The sequence below is a fragment of the Xiphias gladius genome, chromosome 11 (assembly GCF_016859285.1).
Source record: "Xiphias gladius isolate SHS-SW01 ecotype Sanya breed wild chromosome 11, ASM1685928v1, whole genome shotgun sequence".
NCBI classification, from domain to species: Eukaryota; Metazoa; Chordata; class Actinopteri; order Istiophoriformes; family Xiphiidae; genus Xiphias; species Xiphias gladius.
The window spans coordinates 1610619-1630466 of NC_053410.1; the positions used below are offsets into that span (position 1 = coordinate 1610619).

General features: G+C 46.1%; 1 protein-coding gene across 1 annotated transcript in view; it reads right to left on the reverse strand.

The window, feature by feature from the left end:
* Positions 1–19848, reverse strand: part of LOC120796370 (spectrin beta chain, non-erythrocytic 1-like) — a 98712-nt gene that overhangs the window by 49705 nt on the left and 29159 nt on the right. The window contains 2 exon segments of the mRNA XM_040139148.1: positions 1887–2060; positions 10816–10967. Of these exon segments, the coding sequence (XP_039995082.1) occupies positions 1887–2060; positions 10816–10967 (326 nt within the window).

The following is a 19848-nucleotide window of genomic DNA, read 5'->3' on the forward strand; positions in this document are numbered from 1 at the left end:
CTTTGAAGAACTGAAGACCAGGCATTTTAAAAATGTCCTCACCCTCTTAAGCTGTCCTGACTTTCTAAAAAAGTCCCCATTTTCCAAACATGTCTTTACTTTCTAAAAAGAGGTCACTCCTCACTTCCTAAAATTGTCCTCTCTCTCTCTCAAAATGTCCTGACTTGACAAAAATATCTTCACTTTCCTAACACTTTCTAAAATTGTCCTCACCGGCCAAAAGTTTCCTCCCTTCCTAAAACTGTCCTCACTATCCAAAAACGTCCATGCTTTCTTAAAACTTTCCAGACGTGCAGTCACATTTTAAAAATGTCCCCAAAAGTGTCCCAACTCTCTCTTGTCCCGGTCCTCACAAAGACAGAAGTACGAGAGCACATCTCACCTTCATTGATTGACAACCATCAGTTTCAGTCTGACAGAAGCGAGATCCGCATCTGAGCCACAAATCAGCAACATCAACACCGCCAAAGCATTTATGAGACACACACACACACACACACACACACACGAACACACACACACACGCACACACACACGCACACGCACACGCGTGCACACGCTATAGTCCTTCTGTCACTCGGCTCCATTTCCCCTCGTTCCTCCACCGCAGGATTTAAAACCACTAAAAAGAGTTGTTTAATCCTCAGCCTACAAAATCTAAATCCTTTTCACCCATTTTACCAACTGTTCACTGTCCCCGACGGTGACATCACCCCCCCCGTGACACGACAAGCCCGTCAACGTGCACTGAGACCACGTCACTGTCACTGTTTTCCCAGAGCCTTTCTGACGGGGGTCTTGGGGTCTTATTCACTGAAACAGTGAGTTTCAAACACGGCGCCGACTGTTGAGGGACGTGACAACGTGAAGGGGCAGTAAAACATCAAGTCCCTTAAGTCGCAACTCATAATCTTTCAGTAAATTATTATAGACTTCGCAATATGTCACAAAGATATCACTTCATACCAAACTCTGCTCTCGTATCTGCAGAAATAATGTGGAACCTTAACTTCGAATTAAAAAACTGAATGGATGAATCATCATAATAAAGATGAACTTGTCCTGACAAAAATTCAACTTGCTGGTCATTTTGTAGAAACTTAAAACACTAAAGAGGTGTTTCTGAAACGTTGTCCAACCGCATCTACGTCACCAGGGACACCAAACGCAACTAGCTGAAAAAGAAGCCTGACGGTCGACCATCGCCTGGTCGATCTCAGATTGACAGCACAGCACGCTCACAGGCCGGTCACGTTTGAGCTGTTCGGCGTCCGTTTCGAGCAGAGCAACTCGATAACGTGGCACGGAGCACGAGGGCGGTACACGAGAGGACTACTCGTCCGATACGAATATACCCTAACTGTCCATACGTATTTTAATAATTTTGGTATCCAAAATAGCGACACACTTCATCATCTCAGAACGGGGCTCAAGGGCCCAGGTGAATCCACGCTTGATTGGCTAATTATCCATCTAGATCTCACCTCACCAAACTGAACTCATTTAACCCATTTTGGGATGCAAAATAAGTGTGAAGACCCAGACACCATGTGCTCATTTTTATTTATTTTGGGACTCAACTAAGGAACAGGTGCCGGCCAGAGAAGGATCCGAAATGACAAGTTCAGTCCCTCAGTTGAGAAAAGGTGAAAATATCTGTTATATTATGGATCACGTTATTCGGGGGGAGGCAAAACAGACCAGTTACTAATTCGCTCTAAGCAGAAGGCTCTGATGGGACAACCAGCATGTTTTTATATTTTTGTGATGTTGTCATGTTGGGATGCACTGTCACCTGAAAATGGACGGTGATGGATCACATGACCCGCATCCCAGTCTTCTGATGGGCCTGAATTAGCTGGTCTCCTCTTGGGAAGCAAACCTACCTGGAAGCGGAGGATGATGGTCCAGATGAGGCCCAGGGTGAGGCGGTGGTTTCCGTCTACGATGTCGTGGGAGCCCATGTTCTCCAGGTGAACCCTCTGCTCCTTCAGGAACTGCAGAGCCTTGTCCACGTTCTCCAGGCAGTGGATCCGCATCCTACCCTTGGTGGGTTTGGGCTGAAACAAAAACAGAACTCGGTTTATTTACAACCCTCAAAAACCAGAAACCGTGAACGGGAACAGCTTTGTCAGGCCATATAAACACGAAGAAGAAGAAAACAGCTGCGGACACAGCTGACCGGTTTTTTGTTTTGATAGTTTCTTTTCCTGACTGAAAGTTTCATTATGCCAGAGAACAACTTTTACTGGACTTTACTTGACTTATTTATGTAAATCATAACTGAAATCCCTATAGATTTTCACAATAAAACCCACCAGGAATGAGAAGGTTTAGGGCCCATTGAGGCAAAGGAACACTTTTAATGTGAAACACCTACACAGGAGGTGCTAACGGACTCACAGCCACCTGACAAACGCAAAGTGGAAGCCCCTGAAAATAATGAGGGAACGAAAACCGTATCCGTGTTAAAGAGAGTGTTTTCTGCAGAGTGGTGAGCGTGACGTGACCCCGATGCACCGATAGTATTTCGCTGTGTGAGTCTGCATTCAGGAACATCAGGAACAAAACCCCGTCTCTAACAAAGCCAAAGTAAAAAAAGAAAACCAACGCAAACTAACACCAAATAAGAATTTTCACTACGCAATTTGTGTGAAGTTTTCATTGTTGGACTTTTTGTTTTATCGGTTGAAAATATTCGACCTGAACTTCTGGATCTGGTTTATATTAAGTTGTTTATACTGAGTTGTGTTTTATGCCCAAGCTCAGCATCGCTGTACGCAAGATGTAAAAATTAAAACATTATCACCACCGGTTACAAAAATCCATAATTTTCCACACATTCGACAAACTACAGAACAGTTCATTTATTTTAATCCTACTGCATCTCAATCCTTCCTTTAGTCGCTTTATCTCATCGAGGAAATATTTTATTTTCTTCTGAGAAAAGGGAAGAAATATAATCCAGCTGTGCGAGTGAGGTAATGGGTGTCAGAAAACAAATATAGACCGAAAAGTTCGGACGTGACAGGACGTGTTGTCATCGCCTCCGGGTGTCCATGAGCTTTATCCAGCAGGCAGAGGCTGGATGAAAGATTCGGCTTGAAGAGGAGTCAGATATTACGATGGAGGAGGGATTTTCAGGGGGATTTAACGCGGTGACAACCTACTTTACCCCAGAGAGTCGGTCCTCAATCGGACAGATGTCTGACAGCTCCGCTGCTACACAACAAACAGCAACAACAACAACAGAAACTCAGCTGAAGGTGAACGTGACAGCGCAGCCGAAAAACACGAAGGGGGGGGGGGTAGTACTCAGATCCGTTACCTGAGTAAAAGTAGTTAAAACAACTACAGGATAATAAAATACTCCGTTACAAGTCAAGGTCCTGAATTCAACACCCTATTGAAGTACAGGTACCTCAGTATTATCTGAAAAATGCACTTCAAGCCTCGAAAGTAAAAGTGCCCATCATGCAGAAGGACCCCGTTCAGTGGACTGATGAATACATGTGGAAACGGTATTTACGGCCGCTTGAGGTGGAACTAGTTTTAACTTGTTTATATACAGTTAGATAGTTTAGCACAACGGTTCCCAACCTAGGGGTCGGGTCATTTGAAAGGGTCCCCACATAAACCGGAGCGGTCATGAGATGATTAATGGGAGATCTTTGCAGATCTGAGAAATATTGGTGAATTTTACCACTTCGGCCTCAAACAGTTACTGAAATGAAAACCATGTGGGAAGTTTAGAGGGGGAACGTCTCTAATGGACGTCCGAAGCGTGACAAGAGACTCCAAGTAGATACTAACCCACGCAATAGATTTGATGAGCTTATCAAGCATCCCTTTTTTATGCAAAGTCTTAATCTAAATCGTACATTTAGGTGTAAAGTCGTTCCCTTTCAAATGTAGTGGAGCAGAAGTATAAAGGAGCATAAAATGGAAACACTCCAGTAAAGTACAAGTACCTCACAACTGTACTTAAGTACTGAGCAAATGTACTTAGTTTCTTTCCATCGCTGATCCCTGTTATCGTCCCCTGGAGGCTCCAGTGTCCACTGAAGCAAAGACACGAAAGTGCTGGACCGAACGAACATCCCGACGATTTATCGATTCTTACTTCTTCCTTAATCCCTTCATTAAAAGGTTTGGCCTGAGGGTGGCGCTGGAGAAAAAGTCACGGAGTCACTAAAAAGAATAGGAATATCAACGGCAAACGCAACAGAGAACTGTCCAGTGGTTGTGGAGCTTCTCTCAGGAAGTCACAAAGAAGAGAAAAATGAGTTTTACACCCTGTTGCCCAAATCTATATAATCTGCTTGGTTTAAATTCTCCTCCATTGTTGTATACAGAGTTTTCAGAGTGTCCCCCCAATACAAGTCCCGGTCAAGGTCTATCTTTAAACTGACTTCAGCCTGACTCCGACCGTAACGGGGCTGGTGATTATCAGACTAACTTCAGCCTGCTCTTTGACCGCTTCCTCTTCTCTGCTTGTGCCGTGAGTCTTTCCATCCTCACCTGAGTGTGACTGATGAGGCCGTTTGCCTTTCATTTTCCGGTTCCCTTTTTTTTTTTTCCAGCCACTGCAGCTACTTGAAAGTAGGATGTGATTAATCAGTCATTGCTACCTGCGTATTGTGGTCAGTTTAGTTACCATGCGACCATCCAAACAGGTTTTCACACTCATAAAATACCTGCTCTTTGCTGGTACTTTATTGAAAGTTTATGTTATATTGGTTAAGTATGTCTTTCTTAGAAAACACTCACAGCCAGGTGCAGACCGGTGCTGTATCACTGTATTTTGTAAAAACCTCTCTTTAATGAGATGACGGTAAAACTTGTATTGCACATCCAGTATCCACGGCGATCCACGCGGTAAAGCCCCGTTCAGACGGACCCTTTCACGTAAACGTCGCGGCGGCGCTCTTACTAGACGCGGTCACGCTTCTGTATCATTTTCAACACCTCGCCGGTCTGGATCGAGGCCGTCAGGTCAGCGTCAGCGCTGCCGCAGCACAAGGTGAAACACGCAGAGAGAGAATTTCATTTTTTGTTATCGCAATCATCATCGCTGACGCACGAAGAGGATAAAATCAGTTTGATTAACATTGCGAATGACTCAATTTTTAGTTGTTGAAGAGATTCAAATCAGATCGGTTTATACGAAAACATTTTTTCCCCCCAACAGGACAGAAGAAAAAACAAACAACCCTCATGTAGCCAGAGCGATAATCTGACCAACTGTCTCTGCATCTACTTTCAGTTTTCTTTCACGCCCCCTGCATTGAAGAATGAATGAATATCCAGCGTCAGTCTTTACACACAGCGTCTGGGCAAACGGGAATTAAACCCGAGTCCCGGTTTAACGTCCTGTCATCAAATGCCTGAGCACGCTGTCGGGTTTTATAAAACGGGCAGCAGAATCTGCCGTTCAGTGATGAGACTGATGAGAAAATGCATCCGTGATTGTTTACGGCTTCGAGTCTGCGAGAGCGAACACTCGTCTTCCTCCTCATTCTGACATGTAACTCGCCACTGTTCCCTCCCTCTCGTGCAGACATCGCAGCTCCTTCCGTGACATCTGCATGAAATCACCTCTGTGTGAGGGAACCAAATGCCGTGACTCTAACAGGCAGAGGGAGCCGGCGGCGTATTGCATGTCTGAAACTGGGAACGACCTCTGACAACACCTCCACGGACCCGGGGTCGCTGTAAACCTTTGGTGGAGCCGTAGGATGCGTTTGATTTAGAAGTTTCGTAGAAGTGTTGGAATTTCTCCCGACGTAAGGTCGTAATCTCAGGTGGGAAGAGACGCTGCCAGAGACCCTGGTCCAGAGTCTAGAGTTGAAAGCGAGTCCTTTGGGTGACACCGACACGTTCAGGATGATGATGATGTAAAAAACAATTGGCCGAGCTGTCGGAGCAGCGATGTTTCGTCCCGCAGGCCGTCCACGCCACGTGTCCTCTGTCCAACACCACAACCAGGACGTCGTCCAACAATAACACCACCCAGTGAAAGTTACCAGTTTGGGGTCTGGACCCAAACCAGAGATATTTTGGACTGTTGTCCAAAATAAACAAAAAAACCACAGAGATTCATTGTTGGTCGGTTCATACAGCAGATCAACACCATGTGCCTCGAAAACAAACTCCATCATTTGGCCTCCATCGACAGCTTGGTGCTGATCTGCAGCAGCCATTTCCACCATCCGAAGGTTTTCGCTGTTTCAGACTTACCTGCCGCGCCGTGTCATGGCTTCTCATTTATTTTGTTGGTGCTTGCAGTGCATCTCTTGATTGATTTTTGCCTTGGAGCAACCCTACCCCCCCCGGTTAGCTCTGGCTCTGCAGTGTGAAACCAAATTCTTTAAGAATACATCTGGTGACGTCCTACATTTTTCATAATATTAATTAATCCCATGAGAAACCCCTAAATGTGTTTAAGAACAATTACCGTGCGTGTATCAGAGCCTGATTTATCTGATCCCTCTGAGCCTCGGAGCTCCACTGTTTCCAGAAACCATTAAAACACATCAGCGAGCCGCTCTGCCTGACATGTTCCTTTATCGCCATGAACACACACACTGTGGTTCATTTAGACTCAGTCCCACACACACACACACTCACACACAAACACACACACACCGTCCACACACATCAACCCGCCGCTGAAAACAGTCCCGACGCACTCACTGTTTCCTGCTGTTTGAGTGGCGTTTGGTAAAAACCTCGGCGACGGAAACTAGACAAATTTGAGGTACTTGTACTTCACTGGAGTATTTTCCAGGCTCCAATCCACTGCATTTTAGAGGGAAATGTTGTACTTGTAGTTAAAAAAGCTCCACCCCAACCAACTGCAACAGTAAATTGCTGCTACACTTAAGGCATCAGTAACAATAACCATTTTTCTACACTTAGTACTTTTACTTTTGATACTTCAGGTACATTTTACGAACAATACAATACTGCTTTAATTTAGCATTTTCAACACAGAGCTTTTACTTTTGTGTTTGTTTGTTTTTTTTAGTGTGGTATTACTACTTTACTTAAGTAAAGGACCTGAGTACTTCCTCTTGTTGGATTACGTCTTGTCATGAGATTTGTTGACGAGAAGAAAAATAGCAAGCTAGCCGGGATCACAGCAGCCGCGCCGCTTGCCAACGCGTTGGCGTTCCTACCCACGATGCCTCGGTAGTCATTACTACATTCAAACATATTCCAACTCGGCCCTCGGTTCGCTCTCAGCTGCACGCCTGTAACGTTTTGTGACTGTATCTTGCGCAGCTGTGACGCCATCGTGGTGACGCGAACACGCAGAAACCAGATCTGACCGGTTTAACTGTCATAACTGGGAGAAATGTGGTCAAACTATGAAAGAATCCAGTGTCGTAGTGAGAGTAATGATCCTTCGAACTCTGCCTCTGCTCTGTGGAAACAGCCGCTCGCTCTCAGATTCTTCTGCTGCTTCTGGAGGCGTTTTGGCTCCAAGTAAACCCTCAAAGTAACTCAATGACCTCTTTCACAACTCTGACGCCCCCCCACTCTGCCTCCCACTGTTATTGCCTCTTGCTCACCACTTCGCTATCAGTCTGGTTCTCTCCTTTATTTTATTTCTTTCTGTTTTTTGTCTCTCTCTCTTTTTTTTTTTTTCTTCCTCACTCCTTTCCTCACTTCCTCCTCGATGAGCATCCAAAATGCCAGAGATTCTCTGGCTCTCGGCCCTGACGAAGGATACACAAAAGCGTAAAGATAAAATAAAATAAAGGACGATATCAATGTAAAATAATCGGAAACCAGGGTAAAGTCTAATTCCTGGCTGACTGTGTGGCTGTGTTTTCTCCCCCTGCGTTTGTTTGACAGGTTGTGAAAAGGGGCGGATGACAGCAGAGGGGGGAGAGAAGAGTTCGGAGTTGATGGGGCTGGACGGACAGCCAAGACGGTGGAGAAGAAAAGAGGGAGAAGAAAAGGAAGAAGAGAGCTTGGCCCGTCGCACTGGAAGTCACAAGGTGGGGGGTGGGGGGCCGGGGGGGCGGGCGGAGTTTAAATGTCTTTCAATTTGACAGCGAGAGTGTGAGAGTCTGTGAACACAGTAAGAAGAGGGATAGAGGCACAAAGGGCAGCAAGTCCAAGAGTAATGTATTCCCACTGCCATGGTGACAGGAGACAGTAACTACACACACACACACACACACACACACACACACACACACACACACACACACACACACACACACACACACTCACTGACAAAACTGCAGAGAAAACCCAACAAACATTTTCTTGCTGGACATAAAAAACTGCCTCCGTCATTAAAGCACTCAGTGAGTTTCTCGACTGTTGGAGCTTGAAATCTGTGATGAGTCATTTCGTGTTGCTGCTCAGACGTACAAGCTTTGTTGTGTCAGGGGAAGACAACGGTAGCTTGGGTGGACTCATTCAACATTTCCATCGATCACACAAATGACACACAATCCCTGGAAAAGTGGAATTAATCGAGCTGCTGAGAATCTGTTCCGGCTGCATCTCAAACAACATCTGATGTTTTATCCAGTTAATTTAAACCAGCTGACAGGAAGTAAATGTGAAGGTTAACGGAGCCGAACGTGCCTGTTTATCGTATTCTCCACCAGATGGAGAAGGAACAACAAAATGTGACATACGGAAGACTGTATTTTGCTGCTAAAGCTTTGAAAAGTGGCCGCTGATGATCCCCCGAAGAATTTTCTTGTTTGCGTCATAATTTATTTGAGAAAATGTAGAATAGTGCTGCCTACTTCGTAGCGTCCAAACGTGAAAGAAATGACCAGACCAGTTGTGTCTTTAGTTCCTCTCTGTAACCGTTTTGCTGGATATTCTCATTTGCAGAGGGTAGTCCGATGGTCGCTGTTTTCTGGGTTTTACTTTACAAAAATCTCCTGGACGACATCGGAGACGTCGTTGGGGAAAAAGACCACATCTAGGACAATTGATGAGGCCGCGCTCTTCCATCCTCTGGCACATTGTCCGAATATTTCCAACTTTCTATCTGAGATGTCGCTAGTAGCATTTCGTTCTCCGGCCGCTCTTCTACCAGTGCAACGTGCAGCCACGAAAATTTACTTCACTGGCTCATTTTCTACTTCACATCATTCTAAAAGAGGTTTTTATTGATCACAAAACTAATCCCTACCTGGCAGAACTCCACAGTCTTTAAACAAGTCCGGTTTGCGGCCAAACTTTTCGCAAATTTAAACCGAATTTCCAGGAAATCAGCAAGAGAATGTGTGAATAAATCCCCGTTTCCCTCCTGTCCTGCTGCGTGAACATGAGCTGATCAACAGCTGGTGGAGCTGATTCTCCAGGCGCTGCCATAAAACCACCGCAGAAGAAGAAGGACGCGGCGAGACGAGGTCACTAAAAGAGCTGCAAAGCTCTGACGACTGAGAACCGTGTGGAGAACGCGATGGAAACCTGACGTTTGTGCTGGTTTCATGCGTTGACGTGAGTAAGGTTCCAGCCTCCTCATCCAAACCTTTACACTTCCAGCAAGTTGAAATTTTTTTTTTCTTTTTTTGCAATATTTCATGTTTTTCTAATTTTTAAAGAAATTCCCAGTGTTTCAACTCAGATTTTTTTTTTTTGGAAAAATAACCCATGGAAACTCGCTCATTGACTCAAATCACAGCTTCTCATTAACCCAAAGATAAATAAGCATTTGCCAACTGTGCTCGTCTTCAGTGGAGTAAATGACTCAGTCACTCAGTCAGACTTCAACTCATTTCTGTCTCTGGATTAAAACTGTCATGCTTTGTTTCCTACTCACAGATTATTGCTGTAAATAAGCGACGGAAACTGGGTTTTTCTGTTCGTGCACCTGTTGTTTTGCTCTTGTATGTTTCACAGGTGCTAGCGACAGTGCAGTGAGACATTGGTAGAGGCACAAGTTAGGAGCCACCGCAAGCACGTACAGTAAAGCGACATTCAGAGAATGAATACATAAAGTAGCCAGAGAGAGAGAGAGAGAGAGAGCACGGTGATGTGTGATTACTGATTGTCAGAACCATAAACGTTACGTCATAAATGAGCGGGAGAGTAGAGACGACCAACAGCGACGGACTGCAAACCGCTGCCGGCCGGCGGTGACATGATGTCGAAGCCTTGAGAAACGACGGACACGACCTTCCCTGAATCCCACTCCAGAATGATCTCATTACAGTCCCGATTTATTGGAGAAAATGGGAAACCGGCTGCCTACTGTGTCACGTCTGAAAACGCCGAACAGAGTCAGAAAATGTGAAGAATTTAGGACGGGACTCTCATTCAACTTCTCTCACGGTTTAGGGAGACTGGAAACTGTTCAGAGTTTTTATTTAGAACGGATTCTATTCTCTTCGCACATCCAGTAATGGATTTAATTAATTGCAGTGCTCCTAAGAAGGTGGGACAAGATGCATATTTCATTTCTCTAATTTGTGCTCCTGTAGTCTCAGACTTGTGCCACGTTGCCATTATTACAGAAATTTGACTACAATCTCACCAGAGTGTTGTCAAGACAAATAAATTCTATATATATATTCGGGCTGACAACAACAGCAGCGAGAGAGCAACAGGTAAAGTTACCAGCAGGGGATCCGAAAGGGACGAATGTATGAACTGCTCCTTTAACTGTAATTGGCTGCTCAGATATGAGGCTGCGGCTCGATTCGTCTCAGCTCAGCTTCTCTGAAAAAACCCGACCTCGCTCGGATCCTTCTGCAGACTGATCAACCCGCGCCGGACCCCCGCCCCGTGCTCCTCTTTCAGAATAAAAGCGCTGACAGTGATGGAACCCACCAGTCTCTCTCCTGACAGGACCTCCAGCAGCTTGATGAGCATGCGTCCGTCCCTCAGGTCCATGTAGAGGTCGGTGATCCGACAGGACACCCTGGACAGGTGGGAGTTCACCCACTTAGTGAAGGTCTTCTTCTGCACCGCCTCACGCTCATCTGGACGAGAGACACAGAGTCAGAGGCAGAGAGAGAGAGAGAGAGAGAGAGAGATCAGCAGTCAGTCATCAAGGAGTCGAAGATAAAGAGAAACGCAACAGGTGCTGGAGAACATGATGAACTCTGTGACGACTGAGCTCCAGACAGACGCTCCAGCCATTTTTTTTTTTTAATTTATTTTAATTATTATTTTCTTTATTTAACCAGGTAAAAGTCTCATTGGGATTAAAATCTCTTTTCCAGGAAAGGCAGCATAAAAAGTCACTGTTAGAACAAGAAATTAATAAGTCATACGCCATGAGACCCACAATATCCAGCTGAAATGTGACAGGAAAGAAGCATCTAGTCGAGAGTGAAGAGAAAATCCAACTCAGATGCAGGAACAATTCTCAGGACAATCTGAAATAAAGTACCAACAAAAATTAAAAAGCAAAAGTGCTGATCAGGAGTCAGTTTCACTTCCGCCTGTACATTGTTCCAGGTCAAAGGTGAAATATATTCCCAAGCTTCTCCTCCATTAAGGAAGAGCATGAGAAGGGATTGAAAGCCTGGGAAAAAGCTAGTAAGTGGACCTTGATCATTTTGTTAAAATCAGTTTCGGAGCAGCAGGTTTGAGTCCTGCTGATTTCGACAGGTGTGTTTGGATGTGTACGTGTTTCCTCTGAGCGTGTGTGTGTGTGTGTGTATGTGTGTCAGGGAGAGGTTTCCTGTGTCTGACAAAACAGACTAAATCTACATCACTGCTGTAAATATTCGCGCACACACACACACACACACACACACACACACACACACACACACACACACACACACATACACACACACACACACAGCAGATGGACTGTAGTCTGACAGCAGACAACTGCTCACTGCAACACAACTTTGTTTATTTCCCACAGGCCTGATCATTAATGTTACTGATCACGCACACACACGCACACACGCAGACATTCAGACACACACACACACGCACACACTGAAGAAACACAGTATTTCCTTGGCTGAACTCCGTTGCCATGTCAACCCAGTCACAGGAGGAAGTTGCACAACCTGACACCAAGAGGGAGGAGAGGTCATGACACACCCACCCAGCCCACCCACCCACACACACACACACACACACACACACACACACACACGCACACACAGCTGCTAAATATGTGCGTTTTTACACTCTAGTGATTTTTGTCACTTTTTTTTTTTTTTACCCCAACAGTCGACAGCTGATTCAGATTCTCCTCCGCGAATATTTTAAGCAGCGAGCAGTGAAGACAGAGGTCAGAGGTCACAGGTCGCAGCGGGCTGGTAACACAAGCGCTGACACTTCAAACCCAGAACCTCAGGCTGGCGGCGGGAGACTCTCAGATTCAGACCCATCTCTCTGTCACCGTCCGTTTCCTAATGAGGCGGATAAATTCACGACGGAGCTTCTATCCAGACGTTAGCACCTTTCACGACGCAGCCGGCTGGTTCAGCTGAAGTAACACTGTCCATCTCCGGTCAGGAGTTAGTTCGCAATAACAAACCAATACTACGGCAACCAACGTTAGATTTATGCTAAGGTAATGGTACTCTGGCACCTCTTGGATTTACTCGAATGAGCTTTCTTCAGGGGGTTTTAACTGAGATTGCATATTTATCTCTAAATTCCACCGGCAGCTAATGAAGAGAGCGAAAACACTGGAGTAATAAACTCCCCACCACAGCATTCTGAACCATCTGAGGCGAGAGTGTGAGGAACCGCCATAGTAAAACGCGAGAGGACACACAAGCATGGATTCGTTTTTCGGCACATTTATAAGACAGATTGTGTCTGATCTTAGAGACATTTCCGGACTGAAAAAGCGCTTGGAGATGTGTTGGAGAGACACGAGTGCTAGCGAGGGCTGCTGAGATGTGGACATCATTTGGGTTGGAACACGGCAGGTCTCATATAAAGCCATCATCAGGGTTCTCAGGCCTCCTAGACTGGTTCTTTTTGTTAGCAAACAACAAAACTACACCAACCAAACAACCAAGAACGAGCGCATGGTGACGGATGGACTCTCCCTCTGCACGGCGCACGCACGGAGTCCGCTCAGCGAGGGCGTGATGCCAGTGCAGAAAATAGGGTGGGAATAAACTCTGTTTGACCCCTGGAGGCAAACAGGACCGACTGAGACATTCAGTAACACACACACACACACACACAACTGATAAGAACCCGTGACTGTTTTTTTACAACCAAACATTTATACAAATTCATGACCTTCAGAGAGTGTGTTAGTTTGGAGCAGGACAATAGCTGCGGTGTTGACCGGCCTTCAACAGCTTTATCGCTCAGCGCAAACACACTTGGAGACTTTGTGATATCAAACTGGAGCTGCTGGAAATATGCGGAGGAGACGTCACGGCGTCCGCGATCGGCCGGCCTTCCGCAGAGACAAGCGGCATGGACGACCGAACGGAGCCAGGAGCGCTACACGTGTCTCGGTTAGCCGATTCAAGTGGTGTGGGGGGGGTTTACTTTGAAAAAGTCAAAAAGTAGCGGTGGAACAAATCCTTGGCTTTACGTCCGTCCCACATGCTAACGCAGACTCACACGGCGAAGGCCAGTTCACATCAAATCGAATGTTAAACGGTACCTTTTTTTTTGGTCTCTTTTGGACAAACCGCCATTTGGACTCAATCCTGACTGATTTCAGAACTGATCGAAACAGCTTCGCTACGTCCGATTTATTTTACTTGCCTGAACCAAAACAAATAAAAAACCCCATAAATGTGGCAGAAAACAGTCGCACGAATTGTTCTTGTCGGGGTCATTTGGTTCATTTTGAAAGGCCCTGACAAACATCCTGCTTGTTTTTGCTTGTTTTTATTTTCCTGCCTGACCAGTTTACTCTTTCTTAGGAAACTTCCCCATGTGCGTAGTTTATCTTTATCTTTTTTTCAGCATTTGAACGTTGCAGGGACCATAAAGAAAAACTGGCTTGTGATTTTACCACATAACCTGCTGTTACTGAACGCAGCTTGAACTGATATGATAGTATAGTATATTTAGTGCATTTAAAGATGGACTGATTTCCGTATGTTTGCACATGCGTGCGTGCGTGCTTGCGTGTGTGTTGTCTGTCCTCCAGGGCTGGTCTGAGAAGCTGTGTGTTGTGATAAGCAGTGCGTCTTATCTCCATCTTCATGCTTCCTCCTGCATTTTCTGCACGCAGGGGAGTGTGTCCACCTCATGCTATTTGGCCTCTATGCGTGTATGTGTGTGTGTGTGTGTGTGTGTGTGTGTTTTGGGGCTTCCCCTTCCTGCGCTGAAAAAGAAGCAGATGCTTGTCACAGCAGGAAAAAGTAACACACACACACAGACACACAAAAACTGCTCGACTACGCCCATGGAGCAAATGTTTGTTGTGTGTGTGTGTGTGTGTCCTGGGGCTGAACCATGAGTGTGTGCTGTATCAATTCTATTGTCAATAATCAAAGATGCAGCTGCAGCATGAGGAGCTCTAGACTCAGCCCTGCTTCTTTTTCCTGACCAACAACATTCTTTCATTTTCAAACATACTAAACATCCTTTCTCATTACTTCTCATGTTGCTCATCATTGCACCGTAACTACAGACATGAACAGTTCTACATTTTTCACAGCCTTTCCCTTGAATTACTAGAGAAACCTGCACCCGGACTCAATTCCTGTAACAGCCTGGATATCAGGTCTCATGTTTTAACGCATCTGTGAGGTGACAGCATCAGGACCCTTGTTAATCCAAGTTGTTTCTCAGTTTGTCTCGGTCCTCGCTGACGGGAAAATCCCCAGCCACCTTTAGGGAGTAAACTTTATCAACTTTCTCGGCTGCTGACACTTAAAAGAGCTGCACGGGCGTCCCGACCCGTTGCCAGGAGACGGTATTCGGGCAGAGACCTGCACATTCAGTGGGGCGAATGCTCCGGGACGAATATGAGCTCATTCAGGTGAAAACATTTTTTGATGGGCCTTGTGCAAGATGCAAAAGGCGGCGCGTGAAGCTACCTCCACACAAACAGAGGTCCTCACAACGTGACAGGGAAAACGCAGCTTTGGAACCGTGACGATTCTGACACCAACAGATATGTTAGAATTAAAGTCTGTTCACTCGTACAGCATGAAGCAGCGGAAAGATATTTGCTATAATATTCTACAAAATATCTCAAATAATTCTATAAAAAATGTCTATATTCATGCAGATCGAGGGTTCGTTTGTCTTTTAAATCATTTGTTTTTTAAAATAAGCAATAGTGGAGCTAGGATGGAGAAATATGTTCCTATTGTTGTGGTGCTCGCTCCAACATGGGGTGAGGCGGCAGAGATCATTTTCTCCAGAGAAGGAAACATGTGAGATTGGATCTTCCACGTTTTCCACGGCGACGTGCACCGCGGTCCCGTCTGCAGCGTCACCGGCCACGGCTGACTACGCCGGGTCGTGCGGCGGTGCCGATTTCTGCATCTGGAGTCTTACAGCCGTTTCAGACTGTAACTGCCGGAGAACTACAACGCGTCGTCCGTAATTTCTACCTTGAGGCTAAAACAGCGACGTCTCACTCTGTCCCAGGAGACGTCCCTCTCCTGCTGAGAGTAGGACAGTTCATCAATAACTCCCAGTCCTGATCTCAAGTAGCAGTGAATTCTTTGGACTGATCCGGATGGATCTGAAATGGATTTCCAGATTTCCACATGGCACAAGCAAAGGACAAGAGCTGGTCCTGATCGTGGCCTGTGGACAGTGTCTCCTGATTGGTTGTCGACAGCACTGTCAGCCCAAGCGCAGATCAAACCGGGCGGCCGCGGGGGCAGTTTAGCTGATGCAGGAGACATCACGCTGCTCTGGGCTGCGCTGCCCTCCGTTTCAATCACCCTTCTTTATTTCCAATCCAACGCCAATACTGGTACCAATATCTGGGGGTTTCAAATGTCTGATAACTAAATATCAGCCTTTAGTCATGCTATAAAATAAACCCATAACATACACAAACAATGGCGATGTGGATTTCTTAAATCCTGAGTGGGACATCTCACTGTTTAAAAATCGACTTGTCCGAGCTCTCTGGTGGACAAACTGTGTGATGGTTTCGAAATGAATTTTGGCCATTTTTTACAGCGATTTCTTCTTAATTATCGGCTGAAACACACCAATACCGATGTGTCTGCAATAAGCTAGTATCAGCCTGCCCGACTTATACGTCTGGCTCTAATTCCCAGTACAGTTCGTTTTGTAGCTCAGCAACATTTAAGACAAGGCTCGGCTTGTGAAGTTCAAAGCCTGCAGAGTCGTTACCCTGCGCTGCTCTGGATACGATGACCCCAAAAAAGTCCAGCGGTTGGACTGAAAACATTCAGCTCGATTGGACATTTGGTCATGAGGAGCGAGTCACCTGCAGGTTGTTTGACGACTCTCTCAATATTTAGGGGACGGCCTTCTAGTTTATCGTTACTTCCAGCCTTTAATAAGAGACTAAATCATCCCCTGGCGGATTAACAACTAATGAAATAATCTTGAGCTGGAGCTGGGATTTATTCCACAAGATTTCCAGCACCAGTCGTTTCAGGTGACTGTTAGCGCCGAGGTAAATAAAGTGGTTTGACCTGTGAATGTTAAGCCACAGACACACACACAGACACAGACACACACACACACACACACACACACACACACACACACACACACACACACACACACACACACACACACACACACACACAGAGCTAAGCAGAACTCAATGTCAGTGGCTTCAATGACTTTTTCTGGCTTCACAGATTCTGCTGATTCCACAAGACACAGTGGAGAGAGAGTGAGCGTGTGTGTGTGTGTGTGTGTGTTTCATTAGTCGAGAGGAGACAGTGATGTATTGATGGGGTGTCTCTCTTTGGGTCAATAACACACACACACAAACACAAACACACACATAATTAGAGTATGACCTTAACCTGAGCCTGAGGAACACAGAGACCAGACAGGGGTGTGGCCTTGTTTGTCTCCATTGGGACAAAAAAAAAAAAAAAAAAAATCAATGTCTCCACCCACTTTAGATGAGCTTCTCTCACTCACACACACACACACACACACACACACACACACACACACACACACACACACACACACACACATAAACACACACACATAAACACACACACACACAGAGACAATAGAGAAAGGAATGCACAGCCTGAAAATCATGTGAGATGTATTGCTGCTCGTATCATCGTGTGAATGTATCACTCTCATAGATCACACACACACACACACACACACACACACACACACACACACACACACACACACACACACACACACACACACACACACAGAACAATTGTAAACCATCATGGGAAGACAAAGTTGTGATATGGCAAGAATTCATAGAGACTTCCAACAAACAAACACACACACACACACACACACACACACACACACACACACACATGCACTAATATACAATATAATAATATAATATATCTGCTCTGACAGTGTGGTTTCTCAGGGCAGGTAAGGACGTTTGTTCGAACATTATATTTAAATTCATCAAATACCTTATATGAAAAGAGGGAGAGAGGAAAGGAAAGGAATGGAGAGGAGAGGAGAGGAAAGGAGAGGAGAGGAGAGGAGAGAAAAGGAGAGAAAAGGAGAGGAGAGGAGAGGAAAGGAGAGGAAAGGAGAGAAAAGGAGAGGAAAGGAGAGGAGAGGAGAGGAAAGGAGAGGAAAGGAAAGGAGAGGAGGAGAGGAAAGGAGAGGAGAGGAAAGGAAAGGAGAAGAGAGAAAAGGAGAGGAAAGGAGAGAGGAGAGGAGAAGAGAGGAATGGAGAGGAAAGGAGAGGAAAGGAGAGGAGAGGAGAGGAGAGGAGAAAAGGAGAGGAAAGGAGAGGAGAGGAGAGGAAAGGAGAGGAAAGGAGAGGAGAGGAGAGGAGGGAGGAGAGGAATGGAGAGGAGAGGAGAGGAGAGGAAAGGAGAGGAAAGGAGGAGAGGAGAGAAAAGGAGAGGAGAGGAAAGGAGAGGAGAGGAGAGGAGAGGAGAGGAGAGGAGGAGAGGAGAGAGGAAAGGAGAGGAGAAAGGAGAGGAGAGGAGAGGAGAGGAGAGGAAAGGAAAGGAGAGGAGAGGAGAGGAAAGGAGAGGAAAGGAGAGGAGAGGAGAGGAGAGGAAGGAAAGGAAAGGAGAGGAGAGGAGAGGAGAGGAAAGGAAGGAGAGGAGAGGAGAGGAGAGGAGAGGAGAGGAAAGGAGAGGAGAGGAAAGGAGAGGAGAGGAGAGGAGAGGAGAGGAGAGGAGAGGAGAGGAGAGGAGAGGAGAGGAGAGGAGAGGAGAGGAAATGATAGCCAACAGTTAGTGAGAGCATTAACCAGATGACAGTGAGGAGACAGGAGGGAAAGAGCTTCTGAAATCTGCAGAAACTGCTGTTGTGTCACTTCAACTGTTTTCGACCCACAAACAGAAAAATGACTATTTCTGTCCTGAGCTGAGCCTCCAGGCAGCGTTCCTCCCCGGCCGTGTCCAGACCAAACCAGCTCCACCAATCAGCTTCTTTCATATAGATTAGCTTAAGGTCGGGGTCAGGGTCATCGCTGGAGACTCAGTCAGACAGTCGACAGACAGGAGGCGGGACGAGTACGCAGCCTGGGAGGTTCAACTCAGGGCAAAAAAACCCTGAACAGCAGACACTAAAAATGACACACACACACAGAGATAGTGCTTCAATGCAGGATTTAGGTCAGAAATAAATCTTTAAATTGTTATCGTCCAGGGCAGGTTGGCACCTACACATCCATTCATTTGTGTGTGTGTGTGTGTGTGTGTGTGTGTGTGTGTGTGCCGTGGGGGGGTTCAATAAATGCCAGAGCAGTTAGTTATGCTTTTACTGTTTTCTTTCTCATCCAATAATGACTGGGCTTCGTGTAAGTGATAACTTGCACAGGGAAGCAAACACACACACACACACACACACATTACGTCAACTCAGGTTTTTTCTGGGTTTTTTCTGGGTTTTTTCTGGGTTTTTTCTGGGTTTTTTCTGCGGTGCCCCGAGGGTCCGGTTATGGTCAAAACAGGACTAGTTTGACCTCACGAAAAGTGACAGAAACTGTTTTGTGAGACAAGTTCAGACCCTGGCTCCTTTCTCACGTCCACGCAGCCGACCAATCACTCAGTGAAGAGGGTCGTGAATGTTGGATCACCGGTTTTGGGGAGTTACAGAAACTGTTGGACACAGGCCCACTGATCAGATATTGGGAGGGTGGGGCTTTCCAAAGTTGTTCAACCATCCAACCAGCAGATCTGCTGAAGCGCACTGGCAACTTGAAGGTTACAGAAGTGTTGACTGGAAATCCCCAGGACGATCTGTGGACCGGTGTACAGACGCTGTAAGAAAGGGCCATTGTTCTCAGAAACCCCTGCCCCGAAAAAGGAAAAAAAAAGGGGGGAACTGCGTCTTCTCCGATCCTCTGGCGTCACTTTTTCATAAATCTCATCTGCAGCCACTCCTCCTCTTGAGTCACGGTTCGGTCTGTAGCTCCAACCTGAACACGAGCCGAGCAGCAGAGGACACATGGAAATAACAGCTGGAGCCTCTCGACTTGCACACCTTATTCCTCCGCCAGCTACTTGACCCAAATACTGGAGATCCTGAATCGTAACTACAAAGTTTTGAATTATTGAGCCGACGTTGAACGGGGAGATTCCACCTCTTTAAAATGACGTGACGTGATCGTTTCTGTGGAGAAGCGTGACCGTGTCGGCGACGTTAAACTACGGTAGAGTGGCGCCGCAGCGATGAAAAGCCACCCGACCTTTGGCTGAATACAGACGCCAACTTGCCGGGGGCGCGCGGACCATCGAGTTTCACATCGGCCTGTTGTCTTAAGCGCGAATTATCCAC